General features: G+C 43.5%; 1 protein-coding gene across 6 annotated transcripts in view; it reads left to right on the top strand.

The window, feature by feature from the left end:
• Positions 1 to 19,708, top strand: part of PTPN2 (protein tyrosine phosphatase non-receptor type 2) — a 76,752-nt gene that overhangs the window by 22,731 nt on the left and 34,313 nt on the right. For all 6 annotated transcript variants that reach the window (XM_060170230.1, XM_060170235.1, XM_060170234.1 and 3 more), the window contains exons 2-3: positions 3,111 to 3,201; positions 18,762 to 18,862. In XM_060170230.1, coding sequence (XP_060026213.1) covers positions 3,111 to 3,201; positions 18,762 to 18,862 — 192 coding nt within the window. The remainder of the gene's footprint in view (positions 1 to 3,110; positions 3,202 to 18,761; positions 18,863 to 19,708) is intronic.

Genomic DNA, 19,708 nt, shown 5'->3' with positions numbered 1-19,708 from the left:
CTCTGTAGTGTTTCGACTCTGAAGTGTTTGAGATTATACAGATAAAAGCCAAGACCTGAATGTGTTTGACTTTACCTATAAAACTTATTATTTGACACTTAAAAACTTCTATAATTAATCAGTGGAAATGAAGCTTTATTTATTTTTTCATCCAGTCACAGTTATTTGTTATGATATGCTTTCATGGAAAAGTATTTGAAGCTAAAAGGTAATATTTCTGTCCAACTTATTGTATGAGGCTAGTAGAGCTTTGATACTAAAACTGAATAAATTGTATGGGACAAGAAAATTAGAGGTCAATTCAACTTAAAAATGTAGATACATACATCTTAAAATAATGGTGGTACACCCAAACAATAGAATATCATTCAGCACTAAAAAGAAATGAGCTATCAAGCCGTGAAAAGACATGGAGGAACCTTAAATGCATATCTAAATGAAAATCTATTATTGTAATTCAATACATTACCAGATTAAAGGAGAAAAGTTAAATATCCATGAATGCAGGGTAAACATTGAGTAAAATTCAACACCCATTCATGATGAAAGAAACATTTAGTAAACTAGAAGTTACTGAGGGGAACCTTCTTAACCTGAAAAGTGTATCCACCAGAAACCTAAAGCAAATATTACACTTAGTGGTTAAACCTTAGAAGCAGTTCTTTCAAAATCAGGGAAAAAATATTTCTATTTGACATTGAATAAGAGGTCCTAGCCAATGCAATTAGATAAGAAAAAGAAATAAGAGGTATGAATGAGAAATACGAAGTATAAGGGAGACAGAATTATCACTGTTTGCTGGTATCAAGAGATTCAGAACCAGCTACCAAATGTTAGAGAGCTTAGCAAGATTGCTGGGTGTGAGAGTAGCATTAAAAAGTCAGTAGCGGGCTTCCCTGGTGGCGCAGTGGTTGAGAGTCCGCCTGCCAATGCAGGGGACGCGGGTTCGTGCCCCGGTCCGGGAAGATCCCACGTGCCGCGGAGTGGCTGGGACTGTGAGCCATGGCCGCTGAGCCTGCGCGTCAGGCGCCTGTGCTCCGCAACGGGAGAGGCCACAACAGTGAGAGGCCTGCGTAACGCAAAAAAAAAAAAAAAAAAAAAAAAAGTCAGTAGCAACAATTGTAACATGTGTATGTGTGTGTTTCTGTTCCTGTGTGTGTGGCAGATTGCATTTTCCAAAAGGACTGCACCAACATATGTTGAACCCCCATGCTCTTTGCACAAAGAGGCTGTGATTTCTTGCGCCGAGAGGTGGTCTCTGTTCCCTACTCTTGGGTATTGGAAGGCCCATTGGGTAAAAATATGAGCTAGAAAGTTACCTGTCCTAGGGCTGTTGGGTGGTGGCAGGCAGGACGGTAGGAAAATTACCTGAATAACTTATTTATGCTTAATTTATAAAATTACCTGGTGCCTAACTTTTTTTTTAATGGGTTTATTTATTTATTTTATTTTATTTTTGTCTGAGTTGGCTCTTTGTTGCTGTGCACGGGCTTTCTCTAGTTGCAGCGAGCAGGGGCTACTCTTCATTGCAGTGCGCGGGCTTCTCATTGCGGTGGCTTCTCTTGTTGCGGAGCACGGGCTCTAGGCACGCAGGCTTCAGTAGTTGTAGCACGTGGGCTCAGTAGTTGTGGCTCACGGGCTCTAGAGCGCAGGCTCAGTAGTTGTGGCACACAGGTTTCATTGCTCTGCGGCATGTGGGATCTTCCTGGACCCAGGGCTTGAACCTGTGTCCCCTGCATTGGCAGATGGATTCTTAACCACTGCACCACCAGGGAAATCTTGGTGCCTAACTTTTAAAATACTGTTTCTCCAGACATGGTAGTGTGAGCAAAAGCCCAAATTAATTTTTGCTGTTAATGCATACTCTTTGGGGTATGGGTATGCTGTTAATGCATATGGGGTATGCATATGGGGTATGCATATGGGGTATGCTGTTAATGCATACTCTTTTTTTTGGTATGTTTATGTTTTTGTTTTTGTTTTTGCGTTATGCAGGCCTCTCACTGTTGTGGCCTCTCCCATTGCGGAGCACAGGCTCCGGACGCGCAGGCTCAGCGGCCCAGCCGCTCCACATGTGGGATCCTCCCGGACCGGGGCACGAACCCGTGTCCCCTGCATCGGCAGGCAGACTCTCAACCACTGCGCCACCAGGGAAGCCCCTGTTTCTGTTTTTATCTGAATTCTTAGAATAATGTTCCATTTGGGAGAAAAAGCTGGTCATGATGGATACAGCAAGTAGCTGAGTGCCTAGTGCAGGCATAGTGGCACAGAAGTTCTTCTGTAGTGGAATACCAAGAACCATAAGGGTCCTAAAATGAGCATTTGTAGCTCTAGAAATAAAATTTGAGAATACCGGGGCTCAGAATAAAGTAACAGTTATATGGCATGAAGATAAAGAAATAGATTAAAATTTTAAGATAGAAGCTCTGAAATATAGGTAGATAATATTCAGAGAGTTTAGTTGGAAATTTGAGTATGATGTGGTAACCTTAGCTTCCTCCTTTGCATCAGTTGTCACATGAACTGTTAACGTTGCTGTAGGTGTTGAACATGGCAGGGCAGTGAACGTGTATGAGAGCAGAGCCTTCTGCTTGAAGGACCTTGGTTCAGTCCTGGGGTCTCACACTCACTAGCTGTGGGACCTTTGGTAGATCATTTAACTCCTGAAAGCCTGTCACCCCTGACATACAAAATGGGGAAGATAATCTTTCCCACTGGTGTTATGAGAATTGAATGAGGTCACGTCGATGATGTGCTTTGCATAGTACTTGACCTATACTAAGTGCTCAGTGAAAGTTATTCATTCATTCATTCATTCATTTATTTATTTTTGCGGTACCGGGCCTCTCACTGCTGTGGCCTCTCCGCTGCGGAGCACAGGCTCCGGATGCGCAGGCTCGGTGGCCATGGCTCACAGCCCCAGCAACTCCGCGGCATGCGGGATCCTCCCGGACCAGGGCACGAACCTGTGTCCCCTGCATCAGCAGGTGGACTCTCAACCACTGCGCCACCAGGGAAGCCTGAAAGTTATTTTATACTGGCTGGGAAAGTGTCTGTTTTGCTATATAAAATTTAAGAGAAATATTAAAATATATTTTTGTTATTTTAAGGAAATTCGCAGTGAGTCCCATGACTATCCTCATAGAGTGGCCAAGTTTCCAGAAAACAGAAATCGAAACAGATACAGAGATGTAAGCCCATGTAAGTACTTGCGGGGGGTGTGGGTGTGTGTGTCGTAGGAGGCGGGACATGGTGGAAAAGGTTGGGGTCGGGGTTGGTAAGTATGGTGTTTTTTTTTCATACTAATGTAATATATGTTCTTTAAAGAAAATTTTCAAGGCATAAAATAGTAGAAGGAAGGAAAATTGCCCATAATTATTTCCTCCTCCAACACATTAATTGATGTATTTCTTACCAGCCTTTTTTCTTACACATGATTTTTCTCTTTTCAAAATAATTGTAATCATATATGTGTAGTCATATATATCTACTTCTTTTCATATTATTCCATAGCTTTTATAAGTATTACTTAAAATATTTATTGGTGTAATTCTTTTCCCCCGAATTACAAAAGTAGTGTGTATTCACTACTACTTGAAAAGTTTTAAAAGTTTTAAAACATCGAAATGTGTAAAGAAAAAACTCTCATCATTTAAAAACAAGCAAATACTATTGGGTTTATATTCTTTTGGTATTTGTCTGTGTAAATGTGTATGTACATTCTTTTAAATTCAGCTGGAATCCTGCACGCACTGACCTGCAGCTTTTCTCCCGTGTGGTTGCATGTTGTAGACGTTTCCTGTCCTGAACAGTCTTTTAGTGGCTTCCACAGTGGCTTTGGGCAGGTCAATCTTTATGTAACAGTTCCCTGTGGTTGGACTTAGATTCTGCTGTGCGTGTGCATGTATGTGCACGCGCGTGCGCACACACACACACACACATAGGGTTTTGTGAACAGTTATAACACCAGGGCTTTAAAAATGTGTTCATCAAGTGATTTTATTTTTGTTCTGATCGATCCCACCTTCAGATATTGAATTAGGCTGCCTTACTGCTCAGAGGATTCGCATATTTGGTTTCAGTGGGTGAGCGTAGGCATCCTCTTTAGGGCTGCTGGTGTGCTGCATTTGTGTTCGATGCCAGGTGCTTCCTCATGGGCCTCACGCTCCACTATCACCTCTCTTCTTCATAGCTTCAACCTCTTTCTAATAACTCTCTTCCCTTATTATTCAGATGTGCTCCAATCTCTTCCGACCTCAACCCCCATATCGCACTCCAGCTATCGCTTTGTCACCTACACAGACAAAGGCATGTGCACGCGCGCGCACACACACACACACACATACACACACACACACACACACACACACACACACACAGAATCTTAGAAGCGTGCACCACCCTGTCTCTCTCCACTCTCATCACCCACGCGTTCTTCAGCCGTGGTTCTACCCCAGCCTCCCCACTGAAACTTTTATTCTAAAGTACTGTGCGCTTTCTAGTTTTCTAATGCAATGAGGGACTTTCCATCGGTGTTTTTTCTTAGCCCTCTGTGACTTCCGACATTGTCAACCGTGCCTTCCTTCCCTAAGTCCATATTTTTCTTGATTTTGCTGTTACTTCTCTGGCTGATCACGCCTTTTCAGAACTTCTCTTCCTCAGTTGCCTTTGTCTTCAGGGCTCTGTCTCTGCCTGTGTCTCCCCCTCTTCTACTTGTGTGAATGGCCTCATTTTCTGTGAGTTCAGTTGCCATCTCTCTGCTTCTGACCCCAGATCTCATCTGCAGCCTACGTCTCTATTCTCGGCTACAGACCCACTTACGCACTTCTCTGTCTTGATGTGCTGTAGCCACCTCAGGCTCAGAATTCCTTCCCCACAGTCCCTCAGTCCCAGCCCTAATCTGTTCTTTCTGCTTTATCCCCATGTTCATAAGGGCTACCACTAGCCGCACACTTGCTGCAGCTAGAAACTCAGACCTCTCTTCCCTCATTCAGCTCCCACATCTGGTTGGTGACTAAGTAATTATAATTCCATTTCCACAGTATATTTCAAATCTGTTCTCTGTTCATACTGGCTTGGTTCAGGCCTGGGTTATTACAGCAGCCTCTTAACTGGTCTCTATTCTGTTCCCACCTCAGTCCAAACCCCACACGGTATCCAGAGCAATCTTTGTGTGATGCAAGTCTGTCCTCCACTCCTGTCTTCAGTCATGCTCCTCAGTTTTATGAAAAGTTAAAGTGCTTTAGCGTTACCACACAAGGCCTTTTGTAGCCATTTTCCTACAAATTGTTTGTTTTGGTGACTCACTTGGCACCAACATGCCCTGTTTTTAACAGTTTTCGAATGTCATTCCCGTTTAGAATAGGCTTCCTCTCTCTTTGACCGACTTCACTCAAAGTCCTCTTCCCCCAAATACCATCTAAACAACCACTTCCCGGGGTGTTATCCTCATACAGGAGAGGAGGTCATGGAGCTGGTGACTTCCACTAAATCCAGGTGAACCTGGGAATAGGTATTTTTTCAAAGTTCCTGAGGTGATGCTGGTATACCTTTCTTGATTGATAGTCGTTAGATCATTTCCATACAGAGTCCTGTACAGTTGTTGGCTTGGTTCAGAAAACGTGTATTGAAAACCAGCTGCATGTCCGCCATTGTGCTGTGCCTGAGAGGACTGTGAGTCCACACGCCCTGCCTGCCAACAACATATGTGCAGTGTGGGGCGGGGTGTGTGTGTGTGTACGTGCCTGCTGTGCTTTGTGTGTCAGGAGATGGCACAGTGCTGGTGGAGCCGAGAAGAGGCACTCAGCTCTGCTTAAGGAGTTAGGGGCGGCTTTTAAGATAATTTTTTTTTTTTTTTACTTTATTAAAATAGTCTTTTAAACCAGCAGTTATTTTTCATATAAAGAATTTCTAAACATCCATACAGGAAATAAACATAGATAATACTGAGTGCAAAGCAGACAATGACATGTTTGCAAGCAATCAAAAGGAATTGTTTTTCGTTTGTTTGTTTTTAATTCAGAATCACAGATCTTTCTAGATTTTGATTCATCAAGTCTGGAAATGTATTTTTAAACAAACTCCTTACGTGATTCTTATATGCCCAGCTTGAAACTACATTTGAAGGTATGAATATGAGGTACATATTCAAAGAGGGGTATTTTGTGGGGTGTTTTTTTTCCTCTAATATTTATTTATTTATTTATTTTGGCTGTGCCGGGTCTTAGTTGCCGCTCACAGGATCTTCGTTGTGGTGTGTGGGCTTCTTAGCTGTGGCATGCATGCAGGATCTAGTTCCCTGACCAGGGATTGAACCCAGGCCCCCTGCATTGGGAGCTCAAGAGTCTTAACTCTCTGGATAGCCAGGCAGGTCCCAAAGAGGGGTATTTTGAAATAGAAAGAATTTTAACAAGTCTACAGTCTTTGTATAATTGCCAGGCAGGTCCCAAAGAGGGGTATTTTGAAATAGAAAGAATTTTAAGAAGTCTACGGTCTTTGTATAATTGCCATGACTGAAAAGATGCCTTATTTGTCTCACTTAACCATGAGGTAATTGTAGAAGAGATTGGCCAGAAGGTGGTTGGTTGAGAAAAGAAAGGTTGTAGTCATCACTTTGAGAATTGTATTTGTACTGTTAGAGACAGCTGCCAGAGTTTGAAATATTCCTTACTATATTTGCTTTGCACGTAGAAATCCCAGTTTACTATTTGATCTAAAAGGAGGTGAAAGAGTAGTTTTTTGTTTTGTTTTTGTGGTAAAAACACATACCATAAATTTACCCTTTTAACAGTTTTTAGGTGTCCATCACGGTGTTGTTGGCTGTATGCACAATTGTTGTATGACAGCTCCATCTTGTGTGACTGAAACCCTACCCCCTCCCCTAGCCCCTGGCAGTCACCATTCTACTTCCTCTTTCTCAGAGTCTGATCACTTCGGGTGCCTCATAGAAATGGAATCATATAGTGTTTCTTTTGTGATTGGCTTCTTTCACATAGCATAATGCCCTCAAGGTTCATCCATCAGTGTTTAAAGTAACACATGGACTTCTGATTCCAGTAATGTGGCAGGTTAGATAGTCCATAGTTTCTTACTGCCACAAAACAAGAAGATTCTCAATAAACACACTTTTTAAATAAATTGCTAGGTGGGGAGGAAGTAAGGAAGACATCCAGGCTTTCTGTGCTCCCCACCTCCTAAAAAAAGATTTCAGCAAATGGCAGAGCTACTCTGAATACACATGGCAGTATCAGCTGTGACATTTGTATTCACCTAATAAAATAGTCTCAAGGTATATAAGGCAAAAATGAATAGAATTACAGAAATAAATTGACAATTCTATATTCACAGACTTTTTTTCATTTATTTGGTTAATTTATTTTTATTTTTGGCTGTGTTGTGTCTTCGTTGCTGCGCGTGGGCTTTCTCTAGATGCGGCGAGCGGGGGCTGCTCTTCGTTGCAGTGTGCAGGCTTCTTAATGCGGTGGCTTCTCTTGTTGCGGAGCACAGGCTCTAGGCGCGCAGGCTTCAGTAGTTGTGGTGCGTGGGCTCAGTAGTTGTGACTCGCGGACTCTAGAGCGCAGGTTCAGTAGTTGGGGCGCACGGGCTTAGTTTCTCCGCGGCATGTGGGATCTTCCTGGACCAGGGCTTGAACCTGAGTCCCCTACATTGGCAGGCGGTTTCTTAACCACTGGGCCACCAGGGAAGCCCGTTCACAGACTTCTTAAGGCAAAATATTAGTAAAGAAGTAGAAGATTTGGACCACACAGTTAAGCTTTATTTAATAAGAAAAATATATAAGACGTTATATATAGAACCTATTCTCCAACAATTAGAGAATTCACATTCTTCTAGGACTTACATGGAATATTTGTAATTGACTAGGCTGTGGAAGTAACTCTTAAAACAGTTTAAGAATTACTGTCTTACAGGCCATGTTCTTTGACCGTAATGCAGTTAAATTATAGATTATTAATAAGATAAAAATTCCTATAAATTTGGAGATTTAAAGATTTCTAAATGATTCATGGGTTAAGAAGAAATCATAATGGAAACTTAAAAGTGAACAATAGGTAAAATTCTACTTATCAGAACTTGAATAAAGCAGCAAAAAGAGTACTGCAAAAAAATATGCTGTCTTAAATGTTTGTATTAAAACAAAAGGCTGAAAATTAAAGTGCTATGTGTCTAACCCAATGTAGAGTAAAAGTAACAGAATAAAACCGCCTCCCCCCAAAAAAAGCAGAAAGGAAATAATACAAAAATAAAAGAAGAATAGAAATCAAAGGACCAAACAAAACCAAATTATTAGTTCCTTGATAAGACTAATAAACTGGCATGATTGGGCAAGAAAAATAAAACAAACATAGAAACCAGAGAGACAGGGACTTCCCTGGTGGTCCAGTGGCTAAGACTCCATGCTCCCAATGCAGGTGGCCCAGGTTCAATCCCTGGTCAGAAAACTAGATCCCGCATGCCTCAACTAAAAAGATTCCACATGCCTCAACTAAAAAAATCCCACATTCCACAACAAAGATCCTGCATGCCACAACTAAGACCCAGTGCAGCTAAATAAATAAATAAACAAACACATACATACATACATACAGTAAATATTTAAAAACAAAACAGAAACCCCAGAAAGACAGAGACAGGTGCATATAAACAGCATTAGGAGAAAAAAGGGAAACATCAATACATATGTAAAAGGAATTAAAAAGCTAGAGTACTGCAAACAATTATGGCAATAAATGTGATCAGTTAGAAGAAATGGAACAGACTCTTGGAAAAATAGAATTTACCAACACAGATTAAAGGAGAAGTAGAGTCTAAGTAGACCTGTGACAGCTAAATAAATTAAATTAATTAAAAAAATGTTTCCACTAAGAAAACACTGGGACTAGATGCTTTAACAGGTGTGTCTTTTTAAAATAAATTTATTTATTTATTTTATTTATTTTTGACTGCGTTGGGTCTTTGTTGCTGCGCGGCACTTTCTGTAAGTTGCGTTGCGGCAAGCGGGGGCTGCTCTCCATTGCGGTGCGCGGGCTTCTCATTGCAGTGGCTTCTCTTGTTGCAGAGCACAGGCTCTTAGGCGCGCAGGCTTCAGTAGTTGTGGTCCACGGGCTTAGTTGCTCCGCAGTGTGTGGGATCTTCCTGGACCAGGGCTCGAACCCGTGTCCCCTGCACTGGCAGGCGGATTCTTAACCACTGCACCATCAGGGAAGTCCCAACAGGCGTGTCTTAATAATAATAAAAACTCTTCCCGAGAACAGAAAAAGAGAATACTCCTCAATTCCTTTTGTGAGGCTATTAGATAATTTGGATGTCCAAACCAGAAAAGTTTAGTGAGAGGAATAAAAGTTACAGGCGTATCTACGTCATGAATGTAGATGTAAAAATCCTAAAGAAAGGTTAGAAAACTGAATACAGTAGTGTCTGTATTAAGTTTATTTTAGCAATGTAAGGGTGGCTTAGAATTAGACAGTCTTATAAATGTAATTAACCTTAGTAACAAGGCAAAGGAGAAAAAGCCATATGAATATCTCGATAGATGCAAAAAGATTATTTAAAGTCAGTTCTTGCTCCTGATTAAAAACAAATAACGTATTAAACTAGAAACAGAAGGAAACTTCTGTAACTAACATGAGAGGACACCTACAGTCACATCACTCTTAATGATAATGTGTTACAAACATTCTTAAAACTCGAGGAGAAGGCAAGGGTGCCCACAAGTACCACTTCCACTTGACATTGTACTTTGGGTCCCAGACACTACAGTAAGAGAAGAATAAGAAACGAAGGCATAAGGATTGGAAACTGCTGCTGTCTAACTAACCCCCTCAGACCCTAACAGTCACTCGCCACGTCTGGAAGCGGGAGGCTGACTGGACGCAGGCGGGTCTTGCTCACCATCTCCCAGGCAGCATAGCTCAGGTGGTGGCTGGGCTGGGTCGCCTGGACCCTCACCCAGTGGTAAACCGTCAGCTGCAACACCTGCACATGGCATCTCCATGTGACCTGGACTTCCTCACCGGTAGCCCCTGAGTTGCAGGAGTGAGCATCCTTGGAGTCTAGCCGGGAGCTGCACTGCCTGTGTCACCTCTCCTTTGAAGTCACACATCACCTGCACCACATTCTGTTCATTAGGGCGAGGTACCACGTCATCCGGGTTCAAGAGGGGAGAGTTGTCACAAAGAACTGTGGGCATGTTTCAAAACCACTACAGTTATGAATTATATGGTTTTTTTCTTCATAGATAATCCAGAAAATTCACAGACAAGTAATTAATAAACATTTTGATAGTCTCAGAATTACAAGACAATAGACTTTCAATTTATGAAAACAGATTTTTATACATGACAAGAATGTGTTTGTCATCTTTCTTGCTAAGCACACTTAGATAAAAACTATTGTATAATAGTAATCAGAATAAGTATAGATATAACTTAAATGTTCTGGTAACTGTTCTGTAAATATTTGCTAACATTCTTCCTCATCACATCTAAAGTTTAAAAATAAAGAGTGGGACTTCCCTGGTGCCTGCCAGTGCAGGGGACATGGGTTCGAGCCCTGGTTCAGGAAGATCCCACATGCCACAGAGCAGCTGAGTTCATGCGCCACAACTACTGAGCCCGTGTGCCACGACTACTGGAGCCTGAGTGCCACAACTCCTGGAGCCCGTGTGCCTAGAGCCCATGCTCCGCAACAAGAGAAGCCACTGCAATGAGAAGCCCATGCATTGCAAGGAAGAATAGCCTCCACTCACCACAACTAGAGAAGGTCCTCGCATAGCAATGAAGACCCAACGCAGCCGTAAATAAATAAACTGATTAATTAATTAATTTTTTAAAAGTCATTAAAAAATAAAGACTAAATGCACTTATTCTCAAAATCCATTGTGTAGACAGCTCTTTTACTTAAAAGTTTTCTCATTAACTGTTAGGATTTTGACCTTTGGTTCTATCTCCGTTTTTAGTTTTTGGTGAAGAGTTCTTAACATGATATCAAAAGCACAATCCATAAAAGAAAAAATATCAACAAATTGGACTAAACCAAAATTTAAAACTTTTGCTTTGTGAAAGACCCCGTTAGTAGGATGGAGAGACGAGGACAGAGTGGGAGAAAATATTTATAAACCACAAAGAACTCATATCTAGAATATATACAGAACTTTGAAAATACAGCAGTAAAAATCCCAAACAGTCCAGTTCAGAAATGGGCAGAAGATGATGAACGTAGATGGCACATAAGCACACGAAAAACATCACTAACCATTAGGGAAAAGCAAATTAAAACCATGGTGGTGAGTGATTGTGACACACATACTAGAGGAGTTGAAATGACAGGGCTGCAGACTCCAAGGATGTGGAGAAGCTGGATCTCCTACACAGCGGGGAGAACAGAGGACGGTGGATGGTGCGGCTGCTCTGGAACATGGTGTGGCAGCTTCTTGATTACCTTATATGACGCAGCCGCTGCACTACTGGACATTTATCTCCGAGAATTGCGATCTTATGTCCACACAGAAATGTGAACATGGGTGTTCAGAGCAGCTTTGTTTGTAAGAGCTCCAAATTGGAAACGACCCAAGTGTCCATCAGTGGGTAAGTGGTCAACACACCGTGATTCTTTTGTTCCTGCCGTGGGAAGCTCCCCGTGCCCTGCAGCAGCTTGGGTGGGCCCCAGAGGACTCCCACCGAGCAGAGTCCAGTCTCAAGGTTACCTCCTGCGTGATTCCATTTATACAGCGTTCTGGGAATGGTGCCGCCGTTACGGGAGAGGACAGATCACTGGGTCAGGACGGGGCTGGGGAAGAGAGACTCTGAAGGGGGCACAGAGGAGCTTGTGGTGGTGGGTGCATGAGTTTGCACACGCGATAAAACCGCTCCACACGAGTGATGCCTGCAAAAGAAGAGACGGGGATCAGGTCTGAGGGTTATTCCAGTGTTTTTCCAGGTTTCTGGATTTCACAGCCTTCCTGAATCGGGTCCTGGGTAGGGCACTGTGCGAGGCGGGGGTGGGATGCAGTGAACTTGTCAGGGTCCCTGGCCATGCCGATGGCTGAGGCCTGGGCGCTGAGCGGGCTGGAGCCTCGTCACGGCAGGCCCCACCTGTAGCCACCGCGTCATGTGGACAGCTCTGGTGTTGGAGCTGCGCCGGGGCTGCAGGGAGAGCCCTTAAGTCAGTGAGGAAGCCGGGCACATCCTCCAGGACCATCCATTGTACTCAGAATGGGCATTGGGGGAAGGAGTGGTTGATATATTAAAATACAGATACATAGCAAAGTAGAATTTTTAAGTTTCTGTAAATTTTTAAGATAAAATAGGACTTTTTGAGGAGTTCTGTACTTGACACGTTTAGGGTATAAATGAGGGTCAGTCAGTAGAAATAGTGGTGAAGGACGAGTGTAGTCTGGCTGTTTCCTCTTAACGGATGAGAAAGAGGCCCAGGAGACCAGTGCTGGGTTTCGGGTCCTGGGCCCGCACCTCCGGGGGCCGCCCTGCTCCGTGCAGGTCACAGCGGCTTCTTCGGCCATGGGGACCAATGGAGCCAGAGCAGACCCCAGGGCCACACCCACGCCCCTTCGCCTCCCTCACTGTTCTCTCTCATCTGGCCACATGATTCCAGTTGCCCCTACTAAAAAGTCCTGAAGCTTTCTGAGCTCTTGTTTTTTGCTGAATTACTTTACTCCTCAAGTCAGTTGTAGTTTCATCTCCTGTTGACATTTAGAGTGTTTTAATAGTGACATGTCATTCTAAAAAAATTCTACCACAGCTTAACAGTTTGAATATGAACATTTTCTGGAATTCATTGTATAAACAATTCTTGACCACTTGCTAGCCTAAATTGTTATGACACCGTGCTGGTAGGTGCTACGAGAAAACGGAAGTAGAAGCCTCTATTCTCTGATAGTTGGATTTAGGAGTTTAGACTAATGAATCAGTACAGGATCTCTCAACTCTGAACCTAAGTTTCAGGCGCTTCTCTTTCCTTTGTTCACGGGGCTTGTGCCGCAGTCGCCATCCCCAGACGTGAGGCACGTACCCATCACAAAGCCTTCACTCTTCTCTGTGCGTGGCACACTCTTGACCCAAATATACATGTGGCTGACCTCCTCTAAGTCTTTGCTTCAGTGTCACTGTCACAGTGAGGCCCAACCTGACCACCTGTTTAGAATTGCAACCTGCCCCCCTTCCCAGCACAGCTGCCCTTTACTCTGCTCTTTTTTCCCATAGGGTTTATTACTGTATAACGTGATAAAAATACTTAATTATTTTGCTTATTGCTGTCTCCCTTGCGAGAAGGTAAGCTCCCCAGGAGTGTGGATGGGTTCCAGGGGCCTGGGTTTGTGGATGAAAGGGAAATACCATTCGTCCCCCAACCCCCTCTCCCTTCCTTTCTCCTAGAAGGAGAGATCTGAGCTTCAAGGAAAGTGGTGAGCTGCTCACTGATTGTGTGAGACCAAAGCGTGGTGTGTCTTGTTTTTTAATTAATTAATTTATTTATTTATTTTTGGCTGCATTGGGTCTTCATTGCTGCAAGTGGGCTTTCTCTAGTTGGCGGCGAGCAGGGGCTACTCTTTATTGTGGTGCATGGGCTTCTCATTGTGGTGGCTTCTCTTATTGCAGAGCACAGGCTCTAGGTGCACGGCCTTCAGTAGTTGTGGCTCGTGGGCTCTAGAGCACGGGCTCAGTAGTTGTGGCTCGCGGGCTCAGTAGTTGTGGCTCGCGGGCTCTAGTGCACAGGCTCAGTAGTTGTGGTGCACCAGCTTAGTTGCTCCACGGCATGTGGGATCTTTCCGGACCAGGGCTCGAACCTGTGTCCCCTGCATTGGCAGGCAGATTCTTAACCACTGCGCCACCAGGGAAGTCCCATGTCTTGTTTTATAGATGTTGTCGAAGAGGAAATGTGTCCGTGTTCAAGCGACAGTGGTGACTTTTACCCGTTTTGTAAGGACACCTCCCAGTCTTTCCATCTCAGAGACTCTGGGGTGGGTTCAAGGTGCCCTTTTCAGTTTGGTGATGTGTGGAGGCAGAATTTAACCAGTTAACACTGTCCTGTCAAGTTTAGGAATTTGGAATCATGATGGATTCAGAGAGGTGGACATGTGCAGGCAGCTGGCCCCTCGTTTGGAGGAGGCTGAGCCCACTTGTGCGCTCCACACAGCATTGTTGGTGGCCGGTCCATGCGGCTGTGCCACGGGCCCCGATGGATGGGACTGCCTGAGTGTCAGGCCGTCCTCCTCGTTCCAGCCCGTCCTCTGTCCGCTGCTCGTTCTTTCCTCGAAGCTCAGGTGCTCGTGCGGAGTTGCCAGGGCCTCTCCTCCTCCTGGTCCTTCTCAGCAGCCCCTGTGCTCCTCTTCCTGCTGCTCCTCCTGCTGGAAGCCCCCTCCCCTCCTCTTACCCCGGCCTGCTCCCACCATACTCAGCGCAGCACGGTACGGCACTAGGACTTATTTCCCGATAGGATTTTTTTTCTTTTAAAAAGCTTGAAACAAATAATGTCTTATCTCTCTGTCCTGGTTGCCTGGCTCCTGGCATGTATGTGTTGACCAAGTGTGGAAGGTGGTCAGTTTAAAGAGCACATCGTCTGGTGGGCGGGATGTGCAGGAGGGGGGCTTCCATCAGAGAAGGGAAGTCCTGGGCCAGGCCTTCAAGAGGTGAGGTGCGTGTGAAGAGATGGAGGCGGAAGTCATCCCTGAGGCAAAGAGCAGGGTGGGCGGCGATGCCGGGGAGGATCTGGGGCGTCTCTGGGCCTCTGCTGCTGCTTCTCTAGGGTGTGATCGAGGCTGATGACTTGACTGGCCCGAGTGTCAGCAAAACGTGCACAACACGACTCAGGGTATGAGGGGTGAGGATGGAGATCAGCGAGCACCTGACACGTCCCAGTAGTGAAAAGTCCTGCACAGCCGTTGTGGTTGGTTATGTCGTCAGAAAAGGAACCGTTCAGCTCGTATGGTTTTACTTTGCTGAGGAGACAGCTGAGATGCTGACCCTCTGCACGATGGCTTGTTTCTTCTCCACTGACATGGCCACGCCAATGCTGATGGGGGTTTAGCCCTAGCTTTGCTTTTGGCTCATTGCTTGATTTATGAGAGAAAATTCGTATTATTTGTGCCTCCAGTATCTACTTGTAGAATTAAAGAGAGTTGACACATCTGTCAGATGCTTACATTCTTGGCTGGGAAGCGCCACATAGTGTGGAAATCAGTGCCGAACGCTTACTGTCCCCCATTGAGAATGGAGCCTGAAGCAGGAAGTCTGTTAAAGCTGTGCTGATAGTCAGTCTTCTGCCCAGTTTCTGTTCATTGTTCTTGATCTCTGCCTTGGCATAAATGTGAGCCCTTCCTGTTTGACCTGGGAGACTTTCCATAAGGAGATGTCTTTACAATAATGAAAAAACGTGAAACTGGGGGGCTGGGGGGGGTGGGATGGGGGAAAAAAGCTCATTGTGACAGTATTGAAAGAGGAAGCTAATCTGTGTTGTCAGCTCAGGCCACAGCTAGAGCCAGTCATTTCTTGACAGATGAAGCCATTTCTCAGAAAACAGGCTGTTTGCGGGTGGGAGGTGCGGGGACTCATGGTTGGAAGTTTGCCTAATCCAGCTCATTGCCACAGTCCATGGGGTGTGCATTTCTTCCCTCACCCCGATGATGCCACTGTGGAGAAAAGTATGCATTCTTGATCGTCCTGCTGGTGGTGGTATTAGATGTTGAGAAATCAGATTTCCTGTGAGGTGTGGTTTGGCTGCTTTTTTGGCCTCTCCTGCAATGCAGTTTGAATCATCTTCATTTTCTCCCTTTGCTGCATCCTTTAAAAGATAAGGAAGAGGGGGATAACCATACACTTAGAATGATGATAAAGTGCTGATGGCCCCGATGTTGTGGGACTCTGATCTGGTAGTCTCATTTTCAGAGATTCTTAGGCAGGATCAACTGCTTTGGGGAGAGGAGAAAGCTTGTAACTTCCTGGGTTTTTTTCTAACTCAGAAGTCGGAAGTTTGGTTTGGAGTGAACCGTTCACAGGTTTGGGGCTGACCAGTCGTGACGGGCAGGGAGAGGAGACACTTGACCTCAAGTGTTAAGGGGACCCATGTCACCCTCACAGATATTTCAGACCAGACAGTAAGTGGTTCTTCGTGGGAAAAGAGGCTTTGTCTCTCTTTGTTATCATTGCCAGAGAATATAAATCATTAAGTCACAATTACTCATAAAAAGGCTTTGATAGTTTCACTTCCTGAAATGTTTATACTTAACTTGGTAGATAGTGTTAAAGTGATATGTTTTATTTAACACAAGAAACTCTTACGTTTTTTACTCTACACAGATTCTCTTCTCAAAAAGTTACATGCTTTGCATTTTTTATTAATCTTCTTAATGGAACAGAAGAATTAAAATGATGTTAGATGTAGCTGAAAGTTTAAAAATATCAGTCCTGAGGAGAAAACATAGGTTCAGCCAACACTTGTAGCCAGTTCTAAATACATAGACTTTTCCCAAGGATTACCTTCCTTTTGGGGGGTGCCTTTCAGGTAACACCCTGCTCCCCTACTGGTCAGCACTCGGGCTCCAGGGAACGGGTCTGGGGGTGTGTGATTCATGTTTTTAATGAGCTGGAGTGACACCAGGTATAGATGTTAACACTGGAGAGAAAATAACAGTGAACCCAGTTCAAAGTCCTGAAGGCAGGGTGTCAGATACCCTTAAAACACCCCTGAGGTCTTTCTCCAGGCTTATGGAAGGGTCTGGATGACTTGCCGGATAACTGAATTCCCAGCGCCCTGTAGGGGAACCTTCCCAGTGCCTATGGATTCTTGCTTCTTTTGCCAAATTGCTTTTTTCACTTGTGAGATAGATATGATTAGTCTCCGGGGTTTCTGTTCTTTCTGTGATTACAGCATGAGGAAATACGTTCCTTTAGTATTATATTTTGGCGGAACTTGAATTTTAGGGATTGTGTAGCATTCTGAAAGCATGCATTATTCTTCTGATAAGTGTTATCTAGGAGGTGTATGGTCTTTATTTTGTTAATTATGTAGCTGACTTTTTTACTCTCTCACGTAACAGTTAAAGAGTGATCAAACTGTTAAAAAAAAAATGACTGTTAAAAAAAAAAAGTGACTGTTGACATCATCTTTCCGAGAACACTAGTATAAGTGATTTACTATAACAAGACCTTCGCTTTTCCTGTTTGCACATGACGTGTAATATTTACAGAGGTCTTGGGTTCAATCCAGCAGAAACATCTCACATAAATTGATGTGTGGAACTAAAGCCATTTAACATTTTCTTTCACATGGAGGTAATGTGAACAGTTTTTTTACTTTAAAAGTGGGGGAGAGAATGGTTGTTTGGTATTGCCTTGAGGGGAGCAGTTTACAATAGAACGTTTTCTCTAGTTAGACATCAAACATGCATGTAGGTTATAATTCAGTCATATGCCTCTGCCTGTCATATATTTAGAATTCTGAGTTAACACTAGTTCTGTTATTATACGTGTGCTTCCTCTCGCAGTGTCTTCTCTTCCCTTCCCTCCAAAATGATATAGGTAAAGTTTTGTGCTCCACGTATTTAAATTAGCATCAATTCTAAATCTGTGAGATTTTCACTTTAAAAAACTAGTATATCTAAAATGTTATAACACAATCTAAGTAATGAAGTATCTTTAGTTGTCTTTTAAAGAATTGGAATATTCCAAGTGTGTTAAATATAGTTTAGCACTTGATCTAATTATATAATTAAGTGCTAAAAATTATTTATATATAGTTGAATGCACATCTGTTGAATGAAGAAAATGAAATGTAGTTACTGTGGGGATCTGGTCTTATTTATTTGAGGCCATTGTTGTTTTTTTTTGCGATACGCTGGCCTCTCACTGTTGTGGCCTCTCCCATTGCGGAGCACAGGCTCTGGACGCGCAGGCTCAGCGGCCATGGCTCATGGACCTAGCCGCTCTGCGGCATGTGGGATCTTCCTGGACTGGGGCACGAACCCACGTCCTGTGCATCGTCAGGCGGACTCTCAACCACTGCACCGCCAGGGAAGCCCAAGGCCATTGTTTTTTGTAGGTAGACTTATTAGTTCTTAGGCATCAAGAAGCTTAACCATCCTTTTACTTTTAGGAAGATAGGTGCTTTATTTCTTTTACTATGTTTTACTCTTTGGTCAATTTTTCTAGTTAAACAACAGCTAAATTACCACTAACAGAAGCACTTCCTTCTAACACACAGTAACAAACAAAAGGATTTCTTTGTACTTTCTTTTAAAAAAGGGAGTAATTTGGGGGACTTCCCTGGGGGTCCAGTGGTAAAGAATCCGCTTTACAATGCAGGGCACGCAGGTTCGATCCCTGGTCAAGCAACTAAGATCCTACATGCTGCGGGGCAACTAAGCCCATGTACCACAGCTACTGAGCTCGCGTGCGTCAACTAGAGAGCCTGTGTGCCGCAAACTACAGAGCCCATGTACCCTGGAGCCTGCGTGCCACAACTAGAGAGAAGCCCGTGCACTGCAATGAAAGATTCTGCATGCCTCAACAAAGATCCCGCGTGCCGCAACTAAGACCTGATGCAGCCAAAAATAATAAATAATCTTTTTAAAAAGTAGTAAAAAGGGGAGTAATTTGGGATTTGACTCTACTGGGGTGCCAATTTATTTTTCTTTGTCTCTTCTATCATTTTATAAATATCCAGAAGATTAATATTAAAATAAAAAAGAAATGCAAGTTTGAAATGACGGTATGATTTGTCATGCTCTGTTTCAGATGATCACAGTCGTGTTAAACTGCAAAATGCTGAAAATGATTATATTAATGCCAGCTTAGTTGACATAGAAGAGGCGCAGAGGAGTTACATCTTAACACAGGCAAGTGGTGTGATGTGCAGCCGATGCCTGACCGCCATTCTTGTGATTGGCCTTCTTTAAAACACCAGCAAAAAGTGTGTCCTGACTTCTTTTGGAGATGAAACGCTATTTCAGTTTTTTCTGTTGTTATGTAATGAATGGTGTTATAATGTTTTGCAGCTGTGTATATTTCAGATAAAAGTAATCTTCAATGTTACACGTTCTCTGAAAGAAAGTTGTTCATGAAATTTGGCTAGGCCGGTTCTCTTCTGGCCAGTTGTCCTCCTTGCTTTATATTGAATATTTGGTACAAAGCCTTGGTTTGTTGATGCTTTGTTACCTTCTGCTTCTCTTTACATCACTTGAATCAGAACGAGAGGCCCTTTGAAAGCTCTTCTCTGCCCCGCCCTGGCGTGTATTTTCAGAGTGTGGACAGCCCTTGGATGTCAGGGCAGGTGAGGGTGTGAGCCAGGTGCCCAGACAACCAACAGGGCGGCCCAAGAGCCTGCTGCCCCTTTGGCCTCCTGCCCGATTGCGTCTCAGCACACCGGCCACACCCATGTTCCAGGAGCACTTTTCTTCCACTCTGAGATAGCAGAAATGATTTTGGTTTATCCACACCAGCTACCTTTTGTTTATCTAATAATAGATTTAATTAACAGTGCTCTCATTTCCCTCAGTTAATGAATTTTAAATATTCAAAAGATAAGCTGTATTATTCAGTATCTTGCAGTCACCTATAATGGAGCATAATCTGAAAAAATATATGTATGTAACTGAATCACTTTGCTGTACACCTGTAACTAACACAGTATTGTAAATCAGCTATACTTAAATTTTAAAAAAGATAAGCTGTATATTTATAAT

This window comes from Lagenorhynchus albirostris, chromosome 14 (genome assembly GCF_949774975.1).
Source record: "Lagenorhynchus albirostris chromosome 14, mLagAlb1.1, whole genome shotgun sequence".
Classification (NCBI taxonomy): domain Eukaryota; kingdom Metazoa; phylum Chordata; class Mammalia; order Artiodactyla; family Delphinidae; genus Lagenorhynchus; species Lagenorhynchus albirostris.
Note: the sequence above shows the minus strand (reverse complement) of the source record. Positions and strands in the feature narration are given on the sequence as shown.